The sequence below is a fragment of the Palaemon carinicauda genome, chromosome 10 (assembly GCF_036898095.1).
Source record: "Palaemon carinicauda isolate YSFRI2023 chromosome 10, ASM3689809v2, whole genome shotgun sequence".
Taxonomy (NCBI): domain Eukaryota; kingdom Metazoa; phylum Arthropoda; class Malacostraca; order Decapoda; family Palaemonidae; genus Palaemon; species Palaemon carinicauda.
The window spans coordinates 126,948,347-126,960,718 of record NC_090734.1 but is presented as its reverse complement, the minus strand read 5'-3'; the positions used below and the strand labels follow the sequence as shown (position 1 = coordinate 126,960,718).

Genomic DNA, 12,372 nt, shown 5'->3' with positions numbered 1-12,372 from the left:
AGTTTATTTTTAAGCTTCATACAGTATTTAATTTTTTATTCAAAATTAAGGTTTCATATTTCATTAAGCATTATTGTGGTTTTTTAAAGCATGTTTGCATTCTACTTTTCAATTTTTTAGCACTTCAATAAAAAATTACTTTTGGTAGGCATCAGCTGATTTCAAGGTCACGCTACTGTATGACAATTATGGGTACATATGAATAACACAGAGTTGTTTATGTAATCTACTTAACTTATTCACATTCTATTAATAGTGAATATTACATCAGATCCAATATGTAATAGTCAGTTTCCAAACGGTTTGTTTATAGCCTTATTATTAGTTATATGAACACATGAACACACACTCATACTCACACACACACACACACACACTCTCACTCTCACTCTCACTCTCACTCACTCTCTCACTCTCTCTCTCTCTCTCTCTCTCTCTCTCTCTCTCTCTCTCTCTCTCTCTCTCTCTCTATCTCTCTCTCTCTCTCAATATACGATATGTTTCTGCTTGTGTAATGTATAGTTAAAACTTTTTTCAACATATGTTGAAATATGCTAAAAACTGTTTTCCTAAATCTGACCTGCTGAATTTAGGGTGTGTTTTATATTTGTTTACGTTGAAAACAGCACTGCCAACCGGCCAGTAACAAAAATAATTGAGAAACAGTGCCGCCAACCAAGCGGCCAGTAGCAAAATTAATACCGGATAACTGATGTTTCCGGATTATAGATTGTCAGATTAGTTATGGTCAACCTGTAATTGCTTTAAATTTGTAAGAACAGGAAAGTGTTCAAAACACAAATCCAGAACACAGAAAGGGTCAGTTTTGATTTGATTTATTGAATTTGGGGCATATGACCCCGCACTAGGGCTACACTAGACATTACCTAAATTATAACAACGTTCCTTTGGCTCTTAGTTACCATTACTTAAATCCTTCTACTGTACTTTATATCCATTCCTGCTTTCTTTCTTCCTTCTTTCTGTCCAACCTTTACTGACTTTTACCTCATAGTGCAACTGCTGGAGTTTCCCATAGTTGCACTTGGGCACTGAATGTCATAGGCCATGTGCTAGGCTATATAGCCCAAATTCATAAATCCAAGAACAAATTCTTGGCACTGGAGCTGTGAAGGCAATTCAGTGCTGAAGTGCAACTAGGGGGGGGGGGGGGGGGAAATACACACTTGCACTACAGAATAATTGTTGAACGAGGTTGGACAAGAAGAAAGGAAGCAAGAACATAGATAAAGTAGAAGGCTGAAAAGTGAACGAAGCTAGGGCCCAAAGGAATTGTGCAAAGACTTTAATCACTCCCTTATGAAGAAGAAATGGTGAGAAGTCTTCCAGCTTCAAACCAATTCAAATCTATGACCACACAGTAGCAGTGATTTAATGACACAAAGCCAGCTAAACTACAAACTGGAGAGTGAGCCTAAGCAGATTTATAACTAACTTGCTACCATTCTTAATTGATTAAACCAGTTTGCACCTTAGATACACTTATATCAATAAAGTTTGGATCACATTGGAACAAAAATAAACTACAGTATTCAATTTAAAATTGCTAGTTAAAATGAAATAGAAATACTGTATCCTACTGGAAGGACTTCATAGGCAGAGACATACAATACTGTACTTCCCTCAGGACAAATATATTTTCATGTAATAGTGAGTACAGTATTGTACAGTATATACATTCACTTTCTTGTAATAAATTTTAATCACTGACAGCAACCATATACCATCAACAATTACTACACTAATGAGTATCATGCAGACAGACTAGTTTTATTTGCAAGTCTATGCCTTTTCAAAGAGTATTGCAGTTATTTATGAAATATATGACAATTTTCATAAAAATTCCCCATTCTTTTATTCTTTGCGCTAATTTAATAGCAAAATAAATAATGTAGACAAATTGTTTGAGGTAATGTATCAAATATAAAAAGGTTTAAGCAGGTCTTACACAAGAAGATAAAGTTTGCTTTCATGAAAGTAAGTTTGTGTCTCCAAGGTAGATTCCAATTCCCTTAAATTACAAAGAGTTCTAGCAACCACTCAAAACAAAAAGAGAACTAACAAACCTCTTGGGATCCATCAGCATAGGTGAACTCCAAAGAAGAATCCCATTCTCCTTGAACTCTTGTGAGAATTGTTCCTGCAGCATTCTTTACTTCAGCGGTCACACGGTGAAGTTTTCCTCCATAAAATGGCTGTGAAAAAATATGAAATGCTGTACATTTAGCATAACTAATAAAAATATGGAAAAGATTTATTAATTAACCATTTGAAATGTCACCACAAAATCTTATTTTGGAGTAATGTAAGACTTTACTCGTGCAATACAACAATGAAAGAAAATGCATTCATGGTTTAAGCTTGAAAGATTGGTGGAAGCCCTTTCAAAGTATTGTACAGTATAGTTTCTAAAAATGGCCTTCCTAATAAAGACAGTAAGGAGCTTGCAAAACCTCTACATGGAAGGCCTTTATTATGGGGATCTGCTTTTGCCGATAGCTTATTCACTGCATTCTCCACTAAATGTTGACTTTACAAACTTGAAAGACATACAGTTCCTGTATTATTTCTAAGGAAGGAAAGTGAGCACTATACCACTAAATAACAAAATTAAAGCAAATAAAAAGTAGGGAGTGAAGTTGACATTTCAACTAGAGAAAGAATAAATTAAAATGGCAGAGGGTGTGAGAGGATATTGATTGCACGTCTATTTGTTCCCCTGTGAACAAAGCGTCTTCAATGCACCATGGCAAAACTTTCCATTATTGTTTTATGTAAGGGGCACGACTCTGCCCAATTAAAACCATGTTATTTTGGGGTTATTTCAAACTCCTACTACATTTTGGTCTCTGGATCAAGTATTTTCATTTAATTACCATTTGAAAGAATTCTATTCTCTAAAAGTTGTACACTGGAAATTTTATTAGCATTTTTACTTTTATATATATTTTATCAATATATAAAAGTAACTTTCAAAGATGATTATTTTATATATGGAAGTTTTTAATTTTTTCAAAAAGTGAATGTAGACTGTAGGACATAAAATTCCATATCTTTTCATACGTGAATGACGAAAATCAATTAGTAGCAATTTCTCTACAAAACGGATTTTGAAGCAAAGCGAAAATTCTATTTTTGGGTGAGATAGCCATGTCGTCCTGATGGAAGGTTCCTTTAGTCAGCTTTCTAAGGGATATTTAGCTACAGTGATACTCCCAGAGAATTGACCATATGTCTCCAGAATTCTAACTCCTGGCGCAAATATCCTTTAAGAAAATTCTTAAGGATATCGCATAATATCGGGACGTATTTCTTGATACGACACATTGCAATCTTCAATGTGATACTAACAATAATATCTTTCCCTTAAAATCTTGAATAAAAAGTAAATTACTAGGTACCCTGGTGACAGAAGGGTTGCGCAAAGTACTGGATGCTCTTGCATAATTATAAAAGAAATGTTTTAACAATGAAAAAATTATTTTCATTGAAAGAATTATTTGAAACGTAAAATATGGCCTTCTCCTAACCCCAAAAAATAGAACAATCTGAATTTCTCAAATCCAAAGCAGAGGTCGTGAGTAGCAGACCTTAAATCAAACTTTTCTTTCTTTGAATGATTAGCGCACAACTCCCAGGTGGTTTCACTGGAATAATGGCCATGGTTCATAATTTTTTTCATTTCATTTTTTATAGCTTTTTTTAAATATATATTGACAACTCATATTCAGTTTTTAATTTAAAGTGACCCATGTTTTTCATAACGTAACTTCACTTCTGCTTTGCTATACTATTATTGAAAGTATGCAAAGAGACATGAAATACATCGAGTGAATTTCCTTTATTTCCTATGGGAAAAATTGTTATAGGATATGAATATTTAGGGCTGCGAGCTTGCTTCCAGAACAAATTAAACTTGTAACTAGAGGTACTAATGTAGAACTATTATTTCAACATTAGTTTCATCCTGTATTCATATACTGTATATTTTTCTTTTACAAATGGAGAGTAATGGTTAGAAAGCATTAAAAAACCTATGCTAAAAATAGGTTCTGTAGCTACCTACCTAAGGAAAACTATATTTTTTTTCATATTGAAGTTGCATTGTATAAAAAAAATGTAAATAGTATCACATATCCTTACTTACTCTCCAAATTTCTTATCCTCCTGGATGGAATGCACATATCACTGACATTAAGCAAGGCATTTCTGTACTGTACATATTACAGATAAGCCTAATTAAAAGTAAATGAGCAAAGACAACTACATGATATACAAGAATGAGGCATACTTTCAATGCTAATGGCTAAGAAGTATGAGAATTTTTTACATTAATAAATAGATGCATCTTAAACATCATGAATACATATTGTACATCAGAGAATGAAAAACATATCTAACCTTAGTATGAAAAACAATTGCAGCTTGGCAGCCTGATTCTGGAGACACTATGTTGACACGACCTCCTAGCTCCACCCAGGGTTCCGTCAAAATGCTACGTCCATAAGCGGAGGGCATTGCAAGGCTATAACTTTCTCTGACATTACCAATGATAAGAGTGATATCTCCGACTAAATTCACTCCTATTGACATGCCCATAAACTTTGATTTGGTCCAGATATGAGCATTAATACTAAGCTGCTTCTCTGGACATTCAAAGAAGAAAGCTGAAACTATAAAAAACAGAGAAAATATAAAAACAAGAAAATAATAACTGAGTTTTGAATACACTTACCCTTCTTGCTACTAAGTTATTTACAGGGTACGACAATGATATAAGGGCACATTACAGTGTTGGTATGATTGTGAGATTATGGTCAAAAGGATTTCTGTCATTACTTTTATCAATCAATAAGTACAAAAATTATGATAAATAAATGTTATCCAAGTTTATGTTGAGCTATAACTGGAAAAGAAAAATGTCATTACTGTACTAAATTTAAAGTGGCAAACAGAAAATAATTTTTCTTACAAATATAAAAACTCCTTTACTCATTTTGCATTAACTAAAATTAGCAATTATTTCCAGTAGTTAATTTATGATAAAATAATTTTTTTCTTAGAATGTCAATTTTAGGTAAATGGTATAAAATAAAAAATTCAGCACTCAAGTTGATTTATTTACTGAAAATTTACTTAGAAATCTTCATGGTAATCAGATACAAACTATAGTTCATTTCTTTTAGCGATGCATATTTGCACTGACTCGCGGCGGTGCCCTTTTAGCTCGGAAAAGTTTCCGGATCGCTGATTGGTTGGACAAGATAATTCTAATCAATCAGCGATCAGGAAACTTTTCCGAGCTAAAAGGGCACAGCCACGAGTCGGTGCAAATATGCATCGCTAAAAGAAATGGACTATAGAATGCTTTATCTGGTTATAGAAATATAAATACAAAATTAATTTACTAAACAGCAAGAAAATTAGCTAATCAGTCCAATGAAGTATAGGTGTATATGTAATTTTGGGTCAATTTACTCATAACTATTGTTATGCAGTACTGTATGAAATGTCTTTTAATCAATTATTCTGTGAAAATACTTTTACAGTAGTACACAATTTTCAGAAAAATCAAGAAAACTATTGGTTATGCCTTGATTATTCTATGGAATATATTACCAATTACCACAAGTGTTAAAAGAACACATTTTGGTTTAAAAGGATATAAACTTAGGAAATTTAAGGTACTGTTTTTGTGACTATCCGGGGAGACCGAAACCAAAACATATTTAAGATTGTAAAATATGGACAAAAACCATTTTTAAAGCTATCAACATATAGTTTTAACCTAAATTATTTTAGAATATGTTTACTCAGAAATCAAAATTGCTTCAAAACATTGTTTTTCAAATACAGTATTCCTTTATCCAGCAGCTAAGACTTCCAAAGTACAGTACTCTCTAAACATTCAACATGAGAGTTCTCCTTTGGTAGTTAAACCTACTGGCATAAAAGAATCCAATTTAAACCATGGCCAGCAAAGTCACAGCTCTCAACCCTAAGTCCAGGAACTGACATGTTAAAATTATCTGTGACAATCATGAATGAAAGAGAATGAGTGTATACCCTACAAATGTCAGACTCGGTATGAGAACCATTTGAGTCTCCTATTCTCTTTGCTACAGTTAGGAATAAAAAGAAAATAAACCTTGAGAGCAAGATCTCTTTCCAAAGTCTCATTTGAGGGCTACAAGAGTGCTTGATTACGACTCAAGAGGACAAGTACCACATACCAAAGCTAAGGCCAAACTTTATAAGGTGGGTAACCATTCAGTTCTTCAACAATAGAGTAAAGTGCCCACAAAGCTATGAGATCCATACCCCTCAACAAAAATACTTGGTTCTGGGCAGAATAATGGCTCTCTACTGTAGAGACAAAGAAGAGCTTATATTTACAGAGAACATCAAGGAAATCATTATTCTGCTGAATAATGTTTAAAACATGAGATCATAAAGAGGGTGGATAAAACAATGAGGAAAATATAAAGTTCATGCACTCTAATAATGAAAGTCTCACTGGAAACTGGAGAGGTACTACAGGATTTACAAGATATCAAACATGAACTTAGATAATTAAAAATCAATGTAAGCTTTTGAACTTTCCCCATGGAATGCCTCAAATTATTGATAAGTTGTCTACATATTCCATTAGGGAAGTCATTTGATCATCGACCTTATTCTCTTAAAATGTGTGAGAGATTAACTTTTCATACAATAACAATGTTGATTATTAGGAATGTTTTGCATAGCTTTTGTAATTTATCATAGAAAGTATAAAAACACCAAAATTAAGAGTAAAATAATGATAAAATACAAAAAAAAAATATAGCCTTACCTGGTGGATGATGGGATACTTGCTCAGCTGCATATCTTATGGTAACAAAGGATTTCTTACCATCTTTTGATTTGCTGTCTGACATATCTTCAGTGTCCTATAAAACAAGAAATAATACATATGGGTTAGATTAATAAAAAAAAAAAAAATAGACACTTGACCATGGAAATATTTCCCCCTTATCCTTCAAAACAATATAATGAATTCAAATAATTTGTTTTTCAAAAATAAAATGCTATCCACAAATTAATACATCATGGGTAGATCAGTCCTGCTTAAATTTTTCTACATACACCTTCCAGAAAACTTAAGCTTTATACTGGTGCTAGGAAAGTTACATAAAATAAATTTCAAAAAAAGTAATTTGTAATTTCCTATCAACACAAACCTAAGTACCTTAAGATAATATCTTCAGCAGAGCTGGAAAAGTTGTTGAATTTGGTAACAAGGTAGTTAAAAACTTCTTGGCCCCACTCACTATCTGTTGTTAACTACAGTACTTTGTTATCAAAGTTTACAGCAATACAAGCCCCACTGAAGATGACAGGAGGAGGAGGAGGAGGAGGAGGAGATCTAAGGCAAAAGGAAAAGGTGTAAATCTCACGCAAACATTTCGTAGTTGGCATATAGGCACCGTGGTACTTCTTTCTGTGCATCACTTGCTACTCTTGTTAGTATTTGTCCACAAAAAATGCATATACGGATAAAAATATTTGCTCGCAGACCGATGCAATCTTCATAAACCAATTGGAATTTTTATGCTCGTATACTGATTTGCTCATACAGTCAGCCCTCCATATTTGCAGGTGTTTTTTTTGCAATTTTGCTCATGCGTGACACAGAGAACAGTATAACTTATTAAATAAAAAATCCCATATTCGCGGGTTCATGATAAGTACTCCCATGGCACGACGATACCAAACCGACTGCGGTCCTTTGCACCCAGTATCTTTCATGCAATTCTCCTCTCGACACTGCACAACACCTCATCTCTCGCTCACTCAGCCTCAGTCTTACATCGTCTCTCCTCGCGTGAGCATTTTCCATTTTGGTCATTTTTGAGCAGAATCACATTATGATGTAAAAAAAAGTGATATAAAGTACATACTCCTGTGCAATGTATATATTTACTGCATATTTTACTATAGTTGTGTGATTCCCTTCAGTACTGCACAAGAGATGACACACCAGGATTTGAGTCATACTTCAAGACCGTGGAACTTCATACGAAAATGGTTGGTGGTCTTTGTATAAAATACTGTATGTACACTTAGTTAATTTTAAGTATCATTTTATATATATATTGTACAGTACAGTATTACAGTAATGTATAGTATTGTTTATTAACCATACTGTACATTACTGTACGTAAATATTACTGTACTCTACAATATGTAAATGTAGGCTACGTGTGCGGTGAGATGTCAAACAGTGCGAGTTGTCCTAACGAAAACAACGAACACTTACAGTGAAGTACAAGTGTTCGCTTAGCTAATTAAGTTGTACTGTATTGATAGTTCTGTACACATATCACAATAATAAACACAACAGTATCAGCAAGTGTTATAAAAAATAGGAACAACAGTGTTTTGCTATGTGTCCGATGACTGGTGTTATGTACTGTACTGTACCTTAGCCTTACCATGCACAGTACATAGCACTTGTATGCACATGTACTGTACACTTATTGAAATGTGTTCATTCATTAATACAATACTTCTACTGTGATATAAACCAGGTAAAATCAATATTAAGCAGTAATTAGTGTGTTAGGTAAGTTATCCCACCCTAGGGCAGCAAGTATTCGCGGATTCTCGATCTTCGCACGTCTTTGCTACCTAAACCCCGTGAATATGGAGGGTTGACTGTGCTTAGTCACTCGTAAACCCAGGCACTACTGTACAGCATCATGTCTATACTCAAATTTACACTACAAAAAGAATATGCAAAGAAGTTTTTAATCCACTTTAAATAGAATAAGTAATACTATACAGTATTTCACATTCAGACAAGCCTGACTCTCTGCTTACCTGAGCTGTCATTTGCTCTAGTGGAACTCTCCAACTACAATGGAAGGTTTCTCCGATAATGGGATTGTATGGTTTTTGGGCAACAGAGCCATTACGACCTACATGGATACTTGTCAAGTACCACTTCACGACAGCCTGCATTCGCTCCTCAGCCGTTGTGCCCTCGGAAACCCTGAAGTATAAGCAATGAACATTACTGAATCTGTGGTTTTATAAATTCCTCTTGTAATTGGTTCTTTAATTATTCTATATTGTATGTACAGTACTGTAGGCGTACTGTCTTTTGGTAAAAATTTTGTAGACAGTGCTTCACTCTTTTCGTACAAGATTCTTAAAATCTATACTAACAGCAACCACATATATTAAAATATACAACTAAAACAAATAAAAAAAAAAACATTGCTGAAATTATGCTTTTAAAGTGTATAATATATTTAAGTAAACAGTTCATGCATTATTACTGCAAAAGTAGCTTACTTTATTAAGTAATCAGGGTGGCCTAGAAAATCAGCAAACATCTCAAGGAGAGACCGTCGTTCCAAGATGAAGGTGGGTAACGTGACACGAGTGAGGTCCATCCCAAGGCGCAGCTGAGAGATAATATGCATGATGACAGACCTCTGTCCATCACCCACCTCACCCATCTTCCCATCACCTGAGAGGCTTTCGTCATCACTTATTTCAGATTCATTGCCACTTGAACCTGCAATACAAACGTATATACTGTATAAAATAATAAAATGCTTACATGCTATTTAAACAAAAATCATTATCCGGCAAAGTTATCTACACGTATTTCTGATATGAGACATTTGAAAAGCTTTCTAAGAATTTAAAAATACAGTACTCCACAGCTATTTTTTATGAAAAAAGTTAATTATATTAACATTACGAACAACTTCCTCTTTAATGTTGAAAAATTCCAAAACAAATATACTGTAGTATGTTGTATGATTGTAATATAAACAAATTTGCACTGTTACATATTGCAATAAAGACAATATAACAAATTCTAAAAGTAATTTGTATTTTTTCTATCTATACAAATCTTTCATCCTTTAAATCAGGGAATGTTTTCAATGGAGATGGAATGGCCATTGATTTCATTAACCCTTTTACCCCCAAAGGACGTACTGGTACGTTTCACAAAAGCCATCCCTTTACCCCCATGGACGTACCGGTACGTCTTTGCAAAAAAATGCTATAAAAATTAGTTTTTCATATTTTTTGATAATTTTTTGAGAAAATTCAGGCATTTTCCAAGAGAATGAGACCAACCTGATCTCTCTATGACAAAAATTAAGGCTGTTAGAGCAATTTAAAAAAAATATACTGCAAAATGTGCTGGGAAAAAAATAACCCCCTGGGGGTTAAGGGTTGGAAATTTCCAAATACCCCGGGGGTAAAAGGGTTAATGAGGGTGGTTAACAACAGGTGGTGAGTGCAAGGGAATAGCCATGCCCACTTTCCTGTCAAGGACTCTTCACTTTTGATCTTCAGCCCAGGTTTGAGTGGAGTGATTGAGGTGAAAAGCTTGATGGTGAAGAACTTAGATTTGTATAGCTAGGAAAAATACAAATTACATTTAACATTTGTTATTTATTCCTATGCATATACAAACCTTTTGTCCTGTAAAATAGGGAGACTCACTTATTGGTGGGAGGAAGCAGCCCTAGAATTGAACTGGTTGCTTCTTTTCCTTTCCTCAACTGGCCAGATTAAGGGCAGCAAAGAACTCTGCAAACACAGGATCCTTCAAAGAGGAAGAATTTACAGGTACCCCTGATCAAGGTCTAGAGATGGTTAAGGCAACCTTCTTTCCCCTAATCTTGTTGTCATGGTTCAGTCAGATATGCCCTCAGAGCCAGAGCCCTTGAAAGTGACTGTGCAGTGAATCAGGGAACCCTACGAGGCAGTTCTCCGCTTCTCCACTACCACTTCCAAGTGACTCCTCAGCAAGAATGAAAAGTGCAACCTCTGTACCAAATTGTTTTGAGAATCCAGACACCAAGGTGTCTCTACTTTCTATATCTAGTTGGTACACTGGTTCACTGCCTGGAGTTGATAACCCAGTCATCTTTTTAAAGTATGTCACAGCACCTGACCAATGATCAAGACACGAGATTAGTTGGAGGGAGGCCATGGCAGAAAATTCAATAGCTGCCGTCTCAGAATTCAAAAAGGCCATACTTTCTGATCTGCATCTTGCCAATTGAGACCCCCACCACAGCACATACTGAAAAGGTGATGATACAGAAGTCTCTGACATATAGAACTTTCACTAGATTGAAAGTGGGGAGGGGGGGTTGTGAGGATCTTGTACAGACTGGAAGCAAGCAAGTTCTCAAATCCAAGGATAATTGTCAACTCATTTCAAGGCAGACTAGCAAGATCTGACCATTGCAACTTGAGAGGTTTCTACTTTTGTGGGTTGCCTAAGAGAAAATCAATGACCAAGGTCCTGCCTGAAACTGGCACCATGGTCACCGCAGCTATTCAGTACACTCCACAATGAGTGTAAGAACCTCTACAAAGGAACACTCTTACAACAGGTTCCGTTTCTGTTGGTACAGCGCCATGATCCAAAACCTTCAGGCCAAGAAAATCCTGACTATCCTTCTCCATGGCAGGAGTTGAGGGTTCTGTAGGATGCTTAGGAGATCTTCTGGCACTGAGGAAACCAAGAATAAAGCAGCCTTAGCTACCTGCTCTCTCAAACTTGTTAGTGGCAGTCTGCAAGGCTACCTTGGAGAGCTTCCAATAAAAGCTGGGGGTACAGCAATGATCGGGCGAACTCCACACATCACCAAACCCCGTAAAACTCTGACACAGACAAACTCTCCCCACTCCTGAAAGATACTCCCTGGGGCCGAGCCAGGGGAGTATACCTATTAGCTTCAGTGAGAGACAAACATGATGAGGAGACAAAAGTTCTATAAAATCTCTTCAGCATTTCCATGGATAATGCCAAAGAATTAGCCTCCTTTTCCTCAAAGAATAAGCTTACCATTATTATTATCATTATTATTATTACTTGCTAAACTACAACCCTAGTTGGAAAAGCAGGATGCTATGAGCCCAAGGGCTCCAACAGGGAAAATAGTTCAGTGAGGAAAGGAAACAAGGAAAAATAAAATATTTTAAGAACAGCAGCAACACCTACGCAAATATTTCCTATATAAATAAGAAAAACTTTTAACAAAACAAGAAGAGAAATTAGATAGAATAGCGTGCTCAAGTGTACCCTCAAGCAAGAGAACTCTAAGCCAAGACAGTGGAAGACCATGGTTCAGAGGCTATAGCACTTCTCAAGACTAGAAAACAATGGCTTAATTTTAGAGTGTCCTCCCCCTAGAAGAGCTGCTTACCATTGTGGGAGGCTACAATCTGTACTCGGCACATGGGGATGATTACGAACAACCATGCCCCCTACAAGAACCACAAAGAGAGTGCGGATCTACAACCGCTCTTGCCATGAACCGATAG

At 35.4% G+C, this 12,372-nt stretch overlaps 1 protein-coding gene across 3 annotated transcripts in view; it reads right to left on the bottom strand.

The window, feature by feature from the left end:
• Positions 1-12,372, bottom strand: part of LOC137648730 (oxysterol-binding protein-related protein 11-like) — a 65,335-nt gene that overhangs the window by 7,452 nt on the left and 45,511 nt on the right. For all 3 annotated transcript variants that reach the window (XM_068381789.1, XM_068381790.1, XM_068381791.1), the window contains 5 exons: positions 9,364-9,589; positions 8,887-9,058; positions 6,857-6,953; positions 4,423-4,694; positions 2,088-2,216 (listed from right to left, as the gene is read on the bottom strand). In XM_068381789.1, the coding sequence (XP_068237890.1) occupies positions 2,088-2,216; positions 4,423-4,694; positions 6,857-6,953; positions 8,887-9,058; positions 9,364-9,589 (896 nt within the window). The remainder of the gene's footprint in view (positions 1-2,087; positions 2,217-4,422; positions 4,695-6,856; positions 6,954-8,886; positions 9,059-9,363; positions 9,590-12,372) is intronic.